At 33.6% G+C, this 18799-nt stretch overlaps 1 protein-coding gene across 2 annotated transcripts; it reads right to left on the bottom strand.

Annotated features, from left to right (window-relative positions):
* Window positions 1-330: 330 nt before the first annotated feature.
* Window positions 331-11906, bottom strand: KAPP (kinase associated protein phosphatase). 2 transcript variants are annotated; one of them, XM_022033723.2, is made up of 13 exons: window positions 11682-11906; window positions 10292-10481; window positions 9914-10102; window positions 9632-9807; window positions 9382-9540; window positions 8691-8834; window positions 8544-8605; window positions 7791-7926; window positions 4343-4437; window positions 3795-3910; window positions 3583-3712; window positions 615-669; window positions 331-516 (listed from the first exon to the last, which is right to left on the bottom strand). In XM_022033723.2, the coding sequence occupies exons 1-13, from the start codon at window positions 11802-11804 to the stop codon at window positions 358-360; spliced, it is 1734 nt and encodes a 577-aa protein (XP_021889415.2). In that variant the 5' UTR covers window positions 11805-11906; the 3' UTR covers window positions 331-357. The 2 variants fall into 2 exon arrangements, with proteins under 2 accessions (XP_021889415.2, XP_021889416.2); XM_022033724.2 differs by having other exon boundaries at window positions 9914-10096.
* Window positions 11907-18799: the final 6893 nt, after the last annotated feature.

The following is an 18799-nucleotide window of genomic DNA, read 5'->3' as shown; positions in this document are numbered from 1 at the left end:
GGCCGTGTCCAGACAAAGCCTAAATCTTTATTGCGTCCAAACCAAACAGTTGAGCCTGTTTAGGTCGGCCTTCTGGTCCATCTCTACTTACAGCTATGACAGATTTATTAACGCTGTATGGTTAGCAAAAATATAAACTTGTGCTTCCATGTTGACTATGCAAATATAGACACAACTCACCTAGCTTAAGTTCCCACGGACTGGAACAAAGAAATTTTTAACCTGACCTGTTTTGCCGACGCACTCATTTATTTAGCCACCGCCACCATTTCGAAGCAGGAAGCACAGAAATGGAATACCTTAAACAACTAATGACAAGGAGGCGCAAAATTGTACGCTAAACTTTATAACTTATATTTAAGAATCAACTTTACAACCAGAGATACTGGATCTGCTGTTAAAATCTAAAAAAATTATAGAGGTATTATCCTTTGTCCGCAATGTTCTAGCCTCATTCAACAGACTATTTGCAACCTTCTCTGCGGAATTCTCCTCACTTGTGAATTTCTCTCTTGCCTGTGTAGTTCAAAATTTTAGTTGGCAGTTAAATGGGATAGAATATATATATACAGAGAGAGAGAGAGAGAGAGAGAGCAAGACTATGCAACAAATACCTGAAGCACTAATTGGATTGCCTTCTTAACACCGATGACATCCCAGAAGCCATCACTGCATTTTTTGAAGAAAACAGAGCCATCCCATATTTCAATAAGATTACAGAAGTTTGAAAAGAAAACAACCATAGGTAATACAAGAAAGATGATTCTAAAGGACCATTTGGTTCCCTCAAATTACAGGATTTGACTCAACAAAGTAGTTCAATCCTATCTTTGCTAGCAAACAGAAAGGTAAAAGAATGTCATGAAAAACATATTCTCAAGAAAGACTTTTGTCCTAAAAAATAGTGAGGCTACTTATATCATACAAAAGCAAAATTTCTTCCAGTATGGCATTTAGTGACCGAGAGTAAATATAGATTACAAAGGAATGCTTTGGATCCAACTGCTAAAAGTAACTCGACTCACAAGATCCCCTAGAAGGGCATGTCTCAGCTTTATAACCTTTTTATCCCTCTTACCCATTTAAAAGTGGGTGATTAACCAAGCTTCTTGTTCTAAATGGCTGTCATGATTTCCTCATAACCTTCTCCACCATGGCACTCACTGATCAAGAGTAAACATAGATTAAAAAAAATGCTTCGGATACAATTGCTAAAAACTCAACTCACAAGATCCCCAGAAGGGCATATCTCAGCTGTGTAAGCTTTTCACCCTCTCACCGATTTAAAAGTGGGTGATGGACCTAGCATCTTGTTCTAGGAAGATGTCTGGATTTGTAATCTTCCCCTAGCTACCTTTTCCCTCATTTCTACAACTTCTCTTTGCCCAGAATGCTCTTTATCTGTTAGTTTAGTAGCTATTTTGATGGGTACACATCACGAAATTTCTTTTTTGCCAAAAATATCAACTATGAAATGACGAGCGATTATTTCTTTCTTTCTCATCATCCTGATAGCAGAGTTTGGACACTTGATTCTTCTAGTATGTACACTTCCAGGACTCTTTTTACTCATTATCCATAACCCTAATTACCATATGAGGTTTCTACTAGGCTTTTCAGAGAGCTAAAGTTCTGTCAATGCTTAAGGTTTCTTTCCAAAACTAAATAGGCTCAACAAAAACGATCTATTACAAGTTCACAAACCTGATCAAGCTCCTTTTCCATATGTATGTGTCATGTGCTTGAGGGAGGCTGAATCTCATTCCCCATGTCTGTATTATGAGGTGGCTTGGAAACTACTTTTCTTTAAAGAAGAAAAACTACTAAAAAAGCACCAAGAGAACGCAACCATATTCGTAGGAACTTCCAAATCAATCAACACATCAATGAGGTTCCCGAAGTCCTGGATGCTATAAAGTGATTGGCCCTTATCAAAAAACCCAAAGCCCAGTAACAACCATTCACCATAGTCCTTTCTCTCCTCATCAACTCATCTATAGTCAGAATGCATTCCCTTCCAGCCTCCCACGCAAAGAAAGCCACTCTAAGAGGGACTTTCATCTTTATTTCAGAAAAAAAGAGGGATTTTAATCTTCCAAATTTGTCTAAAAGAAAAATTCAATCCATGACTTTCCTACTTAGTCAAGAACTTGTAGTAGGATCTGACCGAAAACACTCATGTAGAAGTAAGATTCCAGAAAGGTTGATTATTGCTTCCAAGGAGACCACATAGCAAGGAGATTTTCATATTCAGAAATCTCCCAATCATTTAGATTTCTCATCACATTTACCTGCCATTCGAAAACCCCCCTCCACTATCTTTGGACAAGTCACTAATCAAAATAATGAGAGACAGCGTAGCAAGGAGATTTTCATACTCAGAACTCCCCCAATCATTTAGGTTTCTCATCACATTTACCTGCCAGTCCAAAACCCCACCATCCCCATCTCTGAACAAGTCATTGATCAAAATATCTTTTTGTTGAGATATATTGAATATCTAGGAAAACTGTTCTCTGAGAGTACCACAATCCAACCAAATATTGTGTTAAAAGTGGACTCTGTCACCCTTGCCTACCCTCCATTTAATACAGTTCTGGAATCTCTCTCTTCCACTAGGCCGAGTTCTTAAAATCTACTAATTGGACTTCTGTGCAGGTATCATCTTCTCACCCATTTCAGTCAATTTGTTTGAGCAATTGTAGCTTTCCCTGAAGATATTGATATGGAAACTATTGCGTAGAGATTTTTTATGTATTTGGTTTTATGTGGGTTCTTCCCCTTCCCTAAATGCTCCCATTCCATGCTCGTCAAGGGAGGTGGACTTAAGAAGGAAGCTTCTTTCCATGTTCTTTAAGAGATGTCGACTAAAGAAGGAACCGAGGAGCTCTTTGTGCTCGTTTCTGGTGTTGTGGTTAGAACATAATATAGGTTCTTCAAGGATCATTGCTACCTTCCTTCTTTACTTTGTGACAGATTGGTTCTCTTTACTTCTTTATGGGCAAAGGGCACGCATTCTTTAGAGATATTTCCTTGGATGCTCTACCATGGGACAGAGAAGTTATATTGCTTTGATTTTTGTGTTCTTTTCACTGATGTTTTAGGAGGATTCCTTGTGATCTGTTGTATCCTTTTTTCCTCTTTCTATTAATAATTTTTTTTTCCTTAAGAACACAAAGTAACCTAATATATTTGCTATTTCCAGTGTCATACAGTCCAAACACCTTACACCTTACACCTTACTATTTTTGTTAGTTCATTGTATTCCTAGTCTTTTTTTTTTAAATACATTGTATTTCTAGTCTTATTCTTCAGTTATTTACCACTTATATACCGAATATAACCAACATATTACAGATTACTGAGGTCCAAATAATTAAAAGAAAAAGATGGGAAGAGGACTTCAAGGATATAACTGTCTCACAGGTTTACATTGGAAAACATGATTTTTAGATGGAGCACGGAATATTTGACTGATCAATAAAACACCCAAAAGAAACAGCTTATTAGAATACTTGCTAAAAGATTGAAGGATATTCAGTACTTAAAAAATGGAATAATTTAGTTAAAAAGCAGAATCACCTTGCTATTAGTGCAAAGGTCCCTCCTCTTCCATCAATATAAACAGCCTCACTTATGTAAGGTTCTGAACTGAAACGGGAGTCCTGCTGCTTTAGAAATTTGTCCCCGAGCATTCGAGCAAGGTTCAAACCTATAGGGGTTAAAAAAAACGTGAATATAAACATTCAACTTTTGTAAGCTGCAACAAATGGATTTAGTAGTTTAGCAGTTACCACAAAGCCGAGTTTCCCCATCTTTCAACGGTTCTCCAGTTTCTTGGATTCGCAATCTTTCAGAAGAGCTAGTTATTCTATGATCTTCTGTCAACTTAATCTGCTTCCCATCAATGCTGCCACAATAAATCATGTTCAATCAGAGGGACAATGTTAATCTCCAGGAAACCATAAGTACCATACAGATTATTGGAACTGCAAAATAGGCTTAATCAATATGCATCTATATATCATCAACCAAAGAATTAAGAGAAAACAAATACCATCAGACTTTCAAGTGAAAATGCTTAATGTAAATGTCGTTTAAGTAACTGATTTATTGTATCACCTTCCAGTATCAATATTAAGAAATCAATTACAAACAGCTTTCATATAGCAGTTATGAACCATAAGAACTTTTATCATTTGATTTGGGGGAGGCAGGGAGCAGGGTGAGAGACTGAGAACCAAAGGTAACTTAACAAGAAACAAAATCAAGATTTGGGGAATAGACTTTATGGCACATTCTAGAAACCTTCCAAATGAAAAAACTGAAAAGAAGTACATACTTCATAACACAAGCTGAATCCCCAACATTTGCACATTGCACAAAGAAATTTTCACCATCATCAATCCACACCAAAAGCACTGTTGCAGTACAGCCCTGCAAGGAACATGTTATTACAGTACACAAAAGTGTGGTAGCATAAATTAGTAAAGATTACAGGCAGTTCATGTTAGAAACATAAGTCTACCAAAGAAGCAGGATTGTGGTATTAACATTCTAGTCGTGCAATCCCATATTCTACATTATGGTGAAGCTAAACAACACTATCAAATTGGAAGCAACAAAAATGGAGGAGATGCCCCAAGTAGATTTACAAAAATAATTATGTTCCCCACTTAAGTTTAACAAAAAATTTATTTTATCCTCTTATCTTTATTTCTGCCTCACTGCATAACAAAGCAAGCCATTACTCTGCTGAATCATCCCAGATTGTAAGAAGTTTCTTTTTTTTATTTCCAGTAAAAATAAAATAAATAGGGGAATAAGTGGCGGGCTTGTCCCACCCAGTAATGGTTGGCCAGGAAGTTTGGCTATGTTTTGCCTCTTGTGAAATTCTGCTACAGGAACCAGAATCTCTTTCTCTTTGACTGTTAGAAAAGAAAGCTAGATTCCCTAAGATGAGAGTACAGAAGAAACGAACAAGTTTTCACTCTTAAAAAATTTACCTGTGGTCATGCGTAAAGCATACAAGGAAGAAATAAATGGAAGGAATAACCAGGAAAATTGCAGTACAAGCTCAATAACATCAAGCAAAAGGATAGACTTTAGGAAAGGAGTGATGTAGAACAAGAAAATCATACAGTGGATACATTTTAATACTATGAGATATTTATGTAATTATAATGCCTACGTATTATATTATTTCAAAAAAAAATAATGACTATGTATTATTAAGGTATTTAGCTTATTTGGGAACTATTACCTATAAGCTTAATAGTGGCATGAGTTTATTATTTCATATTAATTAGGATCTTATTTAGTTATTATCTACTATAGATAATTCAATTAATTACCTTAGTTTCCCATTTAATAGAATTCCTCAATAAACTTAAGAATTCCTACTTTAATTGTCCTCTGGTATCTTGGTTATTTGATAGAGTATTCAAATGATTAATATATAAATCAAGTATTAATTTGATTATTAAGGGTTGGTGATCAGAACATGATCGCACACTTCAAGCTAATTTGGAAAGCTAAGGCACCCCCTAGAGTGGCGTTTTTTACTTGGGAGGCGGCGAGAGATAGCATTTTGACCATTGACATGTTAAAAAGGAAGGGAAACATTATGGTGAATAGATGCTACTTTTGTAAAGCTGATGAAGAATCTTGTTACCATTTATTCTTGGGCTGTCCAGTAATTAACAGTGTTTGGGCAATGGTTTTTGGGCTGCCGCGTTTGTTTTGGGTTAGAGCTGGTAATGTAAGTGGGGAACGTTGGGCTTGAGCGGGATATTGTAAAAAGAATAAGCATAAATTCTTGATACCACTTACCATTTTTTGGGCTGTGTGGAAGGAAAAAAATGCGAGGGCGTTTGAGAGCATTGAAACTAATATTCTAAATATTAAAAATAGATGATTTCATACTTTTGGATCTATCTTGTTAGGTCATGATGTGCATGATTGGAAAGACATTGGAGTAGTTATGGACCATTTAATAGATATGTAACTATTTTGTATACAGGTGGTATCCCCTTGGTACTTTTGTGAATAAAATTTCTCTCTTTTATTTCAAAAATAAAAATTAATTTGACTATTAAGATTTGAGATTTTCAATTTTTGTTAATAAATTTTCTCCAAGTATTGTGTTCAAACTCTTTTTCTTCTACATCAATAATCAAAGCATGAATTTGATTATTCACGCAACCATTATTTTCCACCCAAACATCCCAACCAACTGGAAAAAAGCAGTAGCCTCAAAGCGGGGAAAAAAACCTAAAAGCATAAATTAAGTTGCGACCTGTTTGAGGGAGTAACCACTATATGCCACGAACCATCTCCTTTTATGTAGGAAGATCTTGTCACTATCATTGATGACACAACTCAAAGGAGCAAACTAATAAATGAGGTTATTCAGAAGTTCAATACTGAACAGCCAGCTAATTAAAACAAGTCAATAGATGAGGTTATTGAGGAGATTGTGAAAGATACTGACATTTCTACTCAACAAATTGAGTCAGCTACTGATGGATCTCATGATTTAGTTGTACGAAGTATTGTTGTTGAGGTTGAAGACAATGAAAGTCTCATTGATCTAAGAAAAAAAGGGTCACCCTGAAGATATTACCCAAAAAATTTCTTTGGCTCCTAACGGTAATCATGAAAGTTTCATGCTTCTTCTCTTATGGATTTTGTCATTCCTACTTGATTCACTACTTCTCAAAATTCTTGATTTGAAAAACATCCTCATTTCTCACGACAATCTCAAGCTGCAAACTTTAGTTGTTAGGAAGACAAGTTTCATTTCCTTCTAATTGAAGATTTCAAAAATTTGACTTCAGATTCTCACCAAGTACGGAATAATAATGCAGAACAATAAGATCCTAAGTATTAACATACTTCAATACTAAGAGATACTTAACTAATTGTAACATTTATGTATGATTAAGGTATTTAAAGACTTAAAAGTGGTGTGAGTTTATTATCTCCGATTTAGTATGGATCCTACTTAGCTATTCTCAACTACAAGTTATTCAATTAATTATTACTTTACTTAGCAAAATTTCTAGATAAACTTAAAAATTTTAATTCTAATTATATTCTGGTACTTATAAAGAGGATATACTACCTTTGTTATTTGGTAAACTATTCATATGATTAATATAGAGTATTAATTTAATTATTAAGATCTCCATTTTTTCTTCTTAATAAATTTTCTTTAAGTATAATGTTCAATAAATTTTCTATAAGTATTGTGTTCAAGCCCCTTTTGTCCTACATTAAAGTATCTGAAGGTTATACATGAGATTTTTAAAGCCTAACCAAATGTCTATTGAGGAAGGACTTTGTAGTCAATCTTCAAAACCATTCTAGAATCAAACTCCCTAGCAAATATGGATTATACACGCATGCATACTCCATGATGGCATAAACTAAATTACTGAATTTCCATTCAATAATCATAAAAAAACACAAATATCATATACAATATCCAAATAAAGTAAAAGATACGTTCAAAGTTAAGACGGAGAAATTTTCTGATTCCCTAAATAAGGAAATGACACAACATACTTTTAGAATGAAAGGAATAGTAATATATATAAAAGCATTTAAAGGAGAGAAAAAGAATCATAAACCATACAGGTGAAGAGATGTAACAAGAGTGGGATGATAACCTGTACTGAAAAGCACTCAAGATGCATGCTAAAACATCCCAGCTACGAATCTTTGAAATTAGGAAAAGAAAGGGTGAAAGATAAAAAGAAAGAATGAAAAACATGGGAGAGGAAAACCTCATAATAATGATTCATGCGGGATTCTGTCTGTAAAAATGCATCCTTAAGAACTTCAGAAGCATCACGTTGCAACAACACCCTCTCTCTTTTCAGCGAATCCGACAAAATAGAAGCAACCACCTCAGACAGAATTCTGGATATCAAAAATTTTTAACAGTAAATACTCCAACAATCACGAGAGACAACACCAAGAGTAAAATAACAATAAACATAGATAATCAAAACACTTAATGAATTACCACCATCATCAGCATATAAGAATTTATTGCATGATATTTTGTTTCTTTTGGTAATCTGTGATCTCTTTTTAACATATTTCAACTAAATGCAATTTCCCAAAAGTTTCAGCCATCTTATACACCAAGATGAGGATAATGTAATCAACATAATCAAAAAAACTATCTTTTCCAAATCTATTCAAGCTGACTAAAAATACTGTTGAAAGCCTGCATATATCGTCACCATGAAGCCAGAAAAGCTTTTAAGATTTTGACAATATCTTGTTTATACTGTTTAACTGAAATGAAGATAACTGTGTGAAAGCAGTTGATACCAACAACTTCATAACCAGACGCACCACTAAAAACACAAACATAGTATGATTACAGACAAACTTCTAATTGTCAACGTTAACAATATCAGAAATTGTATATTTCGACAAAAAATAATATCAGAAATTGTCGGAGGTCTGGAGCAAACATTTTGCAATCATAGTGACATAGCATGTCAAAGTTAGAATGAGATACTAACATGCTCGCAGATTTGGCAGCCCCTTGACCACCATGTCCATCACAAATACCAAACAGTCCAAACTGCAGTTGAATATTTAGAAGATGTCAGTTGCTTCAGGAAAATCGATAGAAAGAACACCCGAAATCTATAGGAATACTCTCGAACCTGATCAACCCCAGGAATAGGCCATTGATAGTAGCACACATCTTCCATTGGAAGTTTCTTTGCTCCTCGGCGCAAAGCCATAGGATCTGATGCTACACCAACCCCAAAGGGGATATGGCACTCATTCGGAGCTGTAATTTGAATCTACCACCAAGGATAAAAAAAAAGAAGTTATTTTAGGCACTAGTCAATAGATAACTACATATATTCCTTTTTTTTTAAATAAATAACTAGATATATTCCATAAATGACAGAATGCATAATATTATCATGGATAGAAGCTTTGAACGAGCAATAAACATAGTAACCTGGAGACCACCAAGTACATATACTAGAAACTTGATAACCCAACTAACAAAAATATTCTCAATTTGCAGAGACAAGAAACAGAAGGACAGGCATAGGAGAAAGCACCAAAAGTAGCAAGATGCAAAGGAATTAAAAATATGAAGGATGACCCATGACATCAGAACAAATAAGAAAGACCTCTCAACATTCCAGATATAAAATCTACACGAACTCAATGATCCAGTAGAAGTAAATTACATGCCAGACCAGGATTCAGTTCCATTTATCCATTTAATACTAAGAACACCACTTGATACACCATGGTTTACTAGAAAACATGCTACTATTATTCAAATAGCAAAAAATGTGCAGTCCATAGAAATATAAAAGTACATAGACTTACGTATACATTGGAGGTGGTGCCCAAAGTTATTATGTCTCCACTTGCAAGCTCCACCGGTTTACCCCAGTGCCTGCTGCCAGAATCAGGGTGGTTAACCGGCTGAGAGTTTAATAGTGTTCCATTTAGGCTACCCATGTCTACCAGCTCCCATTTTAATCTCTGAAATCAACATTATACTATAATGTCAATGCACCACAAAGGCATCCAATCAATATCTGTACTAAATTGGAATGGTTTCTAAGATAATCACATCAGAATTCCAGTTTATCAATGCATGCTTCCCTGAGACTTCAGAATCTTTCAATAATAAATCACTTGGAGAAACCCTTCCAAGAGTAAGTGGGAGCCTGGAAGCACTTGTCGAATTGACCGAACAGTGAAGCCCGGTAGAGGGACCAGAGATGACCTCCAAGGAGAGGCAACTTCCTGCACTTCTAACAGAAAGATATATTACATGCTTCACAATTCGGGCAAATAAACGAAGACATAAAATATTATGCTCCTTGAAGATGTGAGAGAAAAAAGAAATTACGTGGGTCATTGATGATCTTAGGTGGAAGTTCTTTTAATCTATCATTTCCAGAACCAATTTTTGGGCTACGATTTTGACCATCCTGGTTATCAGTTCTCTGTCCTTCAGGGGAATGAACTTTATCTGACGTGAGCTTAAGCGTCTGGCCAAGCAAAATATCCTCTGATAGTTCAGAAATCACACCTGGAACTATGAGGATAAATGTTTAATCTTGATAAAGACTTGGTGGAAAAAAAGATAAAGATAAAAATGAAAGCGTCTCCCACAGCCTTTGGCAATTGGGCCTAGTGGCATGTCATCCTCTCCTTACATGCAAAAGGAAACTCAGCATGGTAGAACAGAAGAGAAAGAAAAAAAGGGAAGTATAAAACTACATACATGGAGTCAAATGGGGAGATGCAGAGGGAATCCTCTGTTTGTGAATAAGTCCCTCTCCTCGAGATGGGCGCAAAAGCCCTTCATTTTGATAACATGCTCCTTCCAAATCATATTCTCTTGTCAACTCATTGCTTTGTTCTTGAACCAAATTACCATCATCTGAGACTAGAGGTCTCTCCAAATCACCAGCCTGCAAGCAAATTCAAACAATATGAAAGGAGGAAAGAAGATTTTCCTTTACGGCGAGGAAAGAAGAATCGAATCAATAATAGGCATACAATACGAAATTTATTAAGTTCCAATAATGTTTTGTGTGTGTGACTGGAAAATGTCCAAATCAGACATCAAGATTTTGTAGACAAATATAGATAGATATTCCACCAATAAATGTAAATGAATTTCACAATTTCAATAATATACGTAAACCATTTAGGCCTTTGTGAAGTTCAAGTTATGAACTTTATAATTTCAGTAACGTAGGTAAACTATATAGATGCTCTGTGAAGTGAAAGTTATGAATAGTAACATAGTTGTCCTACTTTAGACATAAGTTATTTTCTATTTAATAAAAATTTTTATGTTTCAAATCAACACCATACAAATTTCTTGTAAAAAAGAAATTGAGAATTCATTCCTTGTATTTAAACACAATGGACAGATAACGTATTGCCCCATTACGTGAGTGGAATGATGCAGCATTCGACTTCCACTCATTCAGAGCAATTACTCTCATGGCAGGCTCTTCCATAATGCAATGAACTAATCAAACTGCTGGATAAAATCCTCGAACACAAATCCTTCTAGTGTCAATCAACTAAAACATATAAAACTAAAAACAAATTGGAGGAAACAAAACTGTTACCTACCGGATTCCTCTGATACAAAATGACTCGATAAATGCATAAGAACATCCAAAGCAGATGAATAGCTCAAATGTCAACTTAACTAATTCAAAACTTCAAGCTACTCAATAAAAAAGAACTTTGATGATACGATCGTCAAAACAGAAATAGTCATGAAAAAGAAGAAGTTCGCAGTCATCATCAAAACTAAAGTCGATCAAAACAACCCCACATCAATACCAATCCAACAAGATGTATTAAAACCGGAGAGTTGATTGAAACTCAACTGGCGATGCACCACAGAAACTAAAAATCTCGTGGCAGCTTCATTTCCCGAATACTCGAAAGAAATAAAATAAAAGGCACGATCTAAACGACAAAATCATGGTTTAAAAGATAAACCGTAATGAAATTCCTCTCAAGCTTCCCTTCCACATTCCCATCAGTTTTGTCGTCAACGCAACAGAAAAATTGGCTGCTCGAGTACCAAAAACAAAGATTGGAAATAAGATAGATGGATTAAATGAGGCGTTAGGGAGGGGCACTACCTTGATGGTTCGAGAACGAAAGCGAGGGAATAAACGCCATGGCTTGCAGACAAAGAGGACGATGAGAAGGATCAGGAGCAGCATAAGAACGATGACACCGACAATGCTTTCTAGCATCGCCATCGTCGTCGCTCTCTCTCTCTCTTTCTCTCAAATTCTCTGACCTGAGTTTACGATTTGCGAGAACCTCGCTTTGAAATGGTCGCACCAATTTTTTCCTTTTTCTTTAATATTTTTTTTTTCTTAACTCCCTCACTCTTATATACGTTTCCAAATTAAAATAAATAATAATAATAATTATTATTATTATTATACTCTATACAGTTCAATAAAAAAAAACAATAAAATCAAACAAACAGACAAAACAAAAGCATCAGAAAAATTATTGAAAATTTTATATTTTTTAACAATTATTTATTATTTCAACTCAATTTATAGTTTAAAAAAATAAAAACATTAATTATTCAATAAAAAATACATGTAAAACCATCATACAAACGGATTAAAAAAAATCAATACATTAACGAAAATCAAAATGATTTTATACATTAAATTTTTAATAAAAAATTATATATTTTAATAATTAAGTAACATATATATATATAACAATAATAACAACAACACATGCATATTTATGGAAAAATATAAAAATATTAATTATGTAATTAATGAAAGATATATTATTTTAGAATAGTATTAAAACTAAAATTATTATCTATGCTTCAATGTATGATATATGATGTTTCATGTGATATCATGCATAGTAAGGAAGGATATCCGATTTTGCCTAAAACTGCCCCTCCTCCAGATCCTGGGCCAATCAGCCTGAAACTTTCAGATTCTTTTTTTATTTTTTAAGCTTCTTATATATATATACATATATACTTATATTGTAGGATAACACCTAAACAAACTACCATATGAGATAAAAATAAATAAATAAATGAAGGGTACAGAAGGTCAATTCGATTTTTTAATTGTCAAAAATTTCCTTATCATATAAACATTTCATGTTGATCCGAAAAGCTATAATACCCAAAAAAAAAAAAAAAAAAAAGCCTGAAAATGAATATCAATCTTATTATAATCTATTCCATCAAGTAACGAAATTAAAGAATATAGACTAATTATTTTCACAACAAAAGGAACATGAGCTAGTTCTATCTCGTTTCTCTCAAAATAATAAATCTAAGTACATTCAAACAAAGATTGATTCATATTAAACAAATTATCATATTTTCGAGTGTATTTGTGTGTGCAACTATACATAGATATAGTAAATAATTTCATTCAAGTATATGATATAAAAATGGCACGTGAAAAAAAATAAATAATAAACAAACTATCCTATTTTCGAGTGTGTTTGTGTGTGCGGGTATACATAGATATAATATTAAGTAAATAATTTCATTCAAGTATATAATACGATGACATATAAAAATGACACGTGAAAAAAAATAAATAATAAAAGAAAATTTTTTGTCATACCTGTATCATATCGAACTGTTAGAGTATTTCGCTTAAATGAAGATGGACTGTATAGTTTTTGCAGAGCTCTCTTTATTTAAATAAATTATGATAGATAGAAGAGAAAATATTTTTTTATAGAAAATGGAAAGTTATTAAGTTTCAAAAAAAATATATTCCTTTAATCTCTTTATATGGAAAGAAATATAAATGCATGTAACCTATTTGGAAAAATTATTATGACTACGTTATCTCAATTTTCAAATGTTGGATAAGATTTTTAACTATTAAGATATTCTAAATATATTAATTTTGGTAAGTGTTTGTTTGATATTTATTGTTTGGGTTTTAATTATGGCAATGTAAAAAATGATAGTATTATAACTGATTTTTTAAGACCAAGAAAAATACTACATAAGAGGTGAAAAGAAAAAAAAAAAAAAAAAAACCATAGTGAAACTCTTTAGGTGATTCATTACTTTTTATTATCAAGATGTCATTTTAAATTTGAAGGAGACTACCACCCAAACTATATTGTGAGGATGACAACAAAAGGATTAATTAAAATTATATAAAAATTTCATAATGAACAATTAATATAACAATTTATAAGGGTGATAATAAGAATTTTATCGCACAATATTTTTTTAGTTTAGAAACATACATAAAATTATTAACTAAGAATTGTCACTTATCTAAATTTATAATAAATAATTTATAATTTTTACATTTTATAATTACTTCCTAAGATATAGTAAAAAAAAGAAAAAAAATTTAATTAATAAAAAAATAAAAATAAAAGTTATCTTATTGGAGTTTCTTCTCTTTTTATAAGAGTAGTTTGTACTATGTTCAATTCAATTTCTTTTCCACCAATTAAGATCTACTGCCTTTATTTGTCATAATTACTCTCATTTTGCTTCTTACTTTCTCCATCTTATATATATAACATCTTATTTTCATAAACTAATAGTTTCTATGTAAAGAACTCACCATAGACCTAAAAAACACCAAAGTAAATGGAGTTGCATTCTCATCGGTAAATTTTATCTCGTAAACCTATGTCTTTCAAGCTATAATACCAAATCTTTTTTGACATCTAGAAGCCAACTATGTACATTCTTGTATTATTTTCTATATAGCTTTCAAACATAATGTCTTATAGAGAGGTATTTGATCAATTAAAGGAATGTCTTTAATACTTAAGGATTGTACCTCCCAAGCAACCAATGATTCCTTAGACTTTTCAACTGGATCTATTTGGGTTAAAACTAACAGTTTGCCTCTTGATATGATGATTGCTTTTAATGCCTACCAAATTAGCTCCCTATTTGGTACCTTTGAAGAAATAAAGCTTTTTGATGGAGTAGGATGTCTAATGGATTACAGAAGAGTCCAGATAGAGCTGAACTTTTATAATCCCCTTATTATCAATATGTTTCCCACATTTTCCAAAAGAGAACAACCATTGATCATTTTTTAATATGACAGACTCTTAGGACTATGTTATAATTATGGATGCATCTTTTATAAATCTAAAACTAGCTCCATCTGTAATAGTCCGAAACTTAAAAAGAAATAAATTATAAATTAAATGCGGAAGCGAAATAATAAAGGTAGAGTTTACATTCCTTACACAATAATTTAGAATACCCAATAGGATTACGAGAATGACCATTCTAAAAGAACAAGTGAAAAATCAAATAAATAAATGAGAAGTAAACAATTAGGTATCATAGGACGACCTTCACTAGCCTTTAAAGAGAATCCAGGTGGTGAACTATTCACAACTCCCTTATTGATCGGGATCTGAATCTTTGTTCTTTTCATTTAAAATGGTTAATGAAAGAGTGAGCTACACTAACCCAATAAAAATATCACACTACTTACCGATATAGAAATAAGGTTGATAAAAATCATAAAACAACCAATGAAGCTCTTATGGATCTGTAACGGCCCTGGAATTAAGTTTGTTAAGGAGAATGGTTCACGTGTAACGGGGACCCCTATGGATCCTTATGGATACTAGTAGGCTAATAAAAAGGGCCAATTGTTGTTTGATGATTTGAACATAAAAGTATGATATGTGCTACATTACAGATTATATATGAATTCATGATATTTATGATGTTATTGTTTTCATAGGTTGTTTTTATAAATCTCACTGCAGTAAGTGGACGGTAAATGGTTTGATTATTGATAAATGAATTTGTTTAAATCTACTGCTCCATTGATTGTTTTAATTTTCTACCAACCTTTACTTCTGTGACAGTGATTAGTGTGATGTCCTTATTGGGCTAGTATAACTCATTTCTTATTTAATTATTTCAGATCAGGAGGACCTGGTTCCCGAGCCAGATCCACAAGAAGATGGCGAGTAGATGCTAGATACCTTATAGTTTCCTTTATTTTTCTTAATTCTCGTATTCCTTCTAGGGAATTTATTTCGTGATATTGTTTAACACCTTTAAGTTATTGTGTAAGGGATATTAACCTTAATATTTTATTTCACTTCCGCACTTAGATTATTATATATATTTCTTTTTGAATTTTCGGGGCCGTTACAGATTCTTACCCGAATCGGTGTCTGAAATACCAAACCTTTTACTGCCTCTATTAGCAAGCCCTGGGTTTCTTGAATTTTTATGCAGAGATTAAAACACGCTTCACGTACCTAAAAATATCCCAAAAAATTTAAAATTGGTATTTAAAACCTTTTTCGGTCAATTTTAAAATTTCAGCACGGTGACACTGTTGTGCTCCAGTGCTGGCACTGTCGCTCGTGGTGACGGTTTACCTTGGCCTAGTTTCGGTCGATTTTGGCTGATTTTGACCGATTTTATACCCATCCCTGTGAGAAAACATGTTAGGGGACCTCGATTGGTCGAAAAAAGTCAAAAAATAGAAATCTACCGACAGTGAAATTTTCCTGTGCGGCAACCCAGCCAACTCACCTTTGCAGTTGGGCATTTTTATTTGGTCATCTTATAGAAAACATAACGGTGATCACAATTGTGAAAAAATCACACGAAACGGGAATCATGAAGGGGCTCATTGGAGGAGATTCTGAGTTTTGCCCGCGGCAGCACCACCGAGCTTTACTTGCAGTTTTTGGCTCATCTACCGTTCTTTTTTCTTTGATTTGATTATAGGGGTGTTCAGAATCAAATTTTGAGCGGATAGGAGAATTTTTACCATTTTTAACGGTCGGAGGTGGCTCCGATGTGGCAGCGAGCAACGAGCGACTCCCTTCCCCGACGACTGGTTCTTCTTCTCCAGCAGGAGACTGGCAGGTAGGGTTTGGGTTCGATGTGATGCGAGATATTTATACCCCTCTTGCGTCAATCTGGACCGTTTATCGTAATTTGATCTCAACCGTCTGATCGCATTTAAAACAGAAATAAATCTGGACTGTTCATCGCGATTTGATCTTGACCGTACGATCTAGTTTAAAGAGAGAACCAATCTGGACAGTTCATCGCATTTAATCACGACCGTCCGATCACACCTGAGGAGAAAACAAATCTAGATCGTCCACATGTGCGGGAATGCTTTCGGACAGTCCGATCGTGGAGCACGCGGATCATCAGTGTGGCCTCCCGCATGGCACTGAGTTAGCGTGCTTTGCCACGCGACGCACTCCAGTTCGTCAAGACTACTAACTAACCGGTCCTACGTTGTATAACTTTTTAAAATTATATTCTGATCCCCAGTTTTTTATTTTTCTTTCAAAAATACCATTCGAACCCAAATTTTCGCTCCTTTTTTCCAAAATTATTTTTAATTTCGTCCTCCACCTATTTTTTTTCATAATTCATATTAAATTAAATTTTTATTAATTTTAAAATTAGATTTTTATATATTTTTTAATGTAAAAATTCATTCTAGGCCAAATTTCGGGCCCAAGTATTACAACATCATTAAGCCAAATGTCGTAGTTTATCCAAAAGACAAGCTGATGAAACCTATCGATGTTAAATGAAACCTGATAAAATTCTCTCATCCTCTAATTATACTTGGCAAGAGGTGGATCATTTGAAATATAGCTTGTTTAAGTAAGCACTTCTTTGACTATAGAAGACCTCTTCCACATTGTCGTTTTACCTTATGCCACACTGATAACCTTAGTGGGACTTTTTTTTTGACATCATCATTTTTTACCAAAATTTTTCCCATATGACCATATGTCTTCCACTACTTTACACACTATTAGCCTAGTCCTTCATAACATTAGCTTTACCACCTTAAATCTCCACCCCTACTCCTACTCTTACCTCTTTCACCTTGTTTTTTCTAATAATTATTCAATCAAAAGAAATATACATGTAAACCGTGAAATAAACAGATTAAGAAAAATCATTATCTTATACATAAATGAAAATCAATGTGATTTTACATATTAATTTTTTTGTAAAAAGTTATACATTTTAATGATTAAATGGCATATGCATATAAATATAATAATAATATATTTAGTTTAAATATTTAGGTTATGATAGATCAAAATACTTTCTGAATGTGTTTTAACAAAATTTAAATTATCTTATTTAAATGATTTTGAATTGCTCAGATTTTAGGATAAATTACTTTTGTCAAGCATAAATACTTAATTAAATTCAACATCATCACAAAAATATCAACATAAGTTGTTTTCATATAAAGTTTTGCTTTCAGGACTTTGTCAAATAGAGAAAAAATATTGAGGATCGAAGCTGGTAGACTCGTCAAATTTTACTTTTAGTTTATCTTCTTTAGTTTTTGCTTACTCGTCTCATAATGCATTTTAATCATTGCATCCCTTATGCTTTCTAAATATTTTATTTAGTGAATTTTATCATGAATTTTACCTTGTTTTTGCATGCAACTCATTTCATCACTTAGATTACATCATAGGATAAATGTCTTTAACTTCTTATGTAACGGCCCCGGAAATTTAAAATGAAATGTGTATTAAAAATATCAAATGCGGAAGCGAAGTCAAAAATTCGATTAACATCTCTTACACTAAAACCAAAAACGTGCTCACAAAATATAAAAGATCAAACTACCTAAAGAAGAAACTTGAAAGTAAAAGCTACGAATATGACTATGGAGTCTTTAGGCGTCCCCTTCGTCGTCCTCCTGCGGAACGGGCTCGGGAACAATGTCTTCCTGATCTGAAATGATTAAATAAGGAATGAGCTTCACTAGCCCAGTAAGGACATCACGATATTTCACCGTCACGAAGGTAAAGGTAGGTAGAAAATACAAAAAGACCAATGGAGCATAATTTACAACAAATTCTTTTATCAATAATAAATCCTTCGCCATCCACTTACCTCGGTGAAATTCATAAAACAGTATACGAAAGCAATAACATTATCATCATCATGAAATCATATATAAACTGTATAACATAATACTTATCACGCCTTTTGTAATTCAATCATTACACAACATATTTTCCTCATTTACCAGCCCACTAGTATCCATGGGGATCCATAGGGGTCCCACTACCCGTTAACCCTTAACACTTGAAATCAGATTCCAGGGCCGTCCCCATACCCCGTCCGGTATGGGCGCCAAAACACATAAGGTCTTCATACCCCGTCCGATATGAGAGACCACAATCCCGGTAGGGTTCCCTACGGACCCGGTCCGTCCACCATCTC

This window comes from Carica papaya, chromosome 3 (genome assembly GCF_054855325.1).
Source record: "Carica papaya isolate Zhongbai chromosome 3, ASM5485532v1, whole genome shotgun sequence".
In the NCBI taxonomy this organism is placed as follows: Eukaryota; Viridiplantae; Streptophyta; class Magnoliopsida; order Brassicales; family Caricaceae; genus Carica; species Carica papaya.
This window is presented reverse-complemented; position numbering and strand designations above follow the sequence as displayed.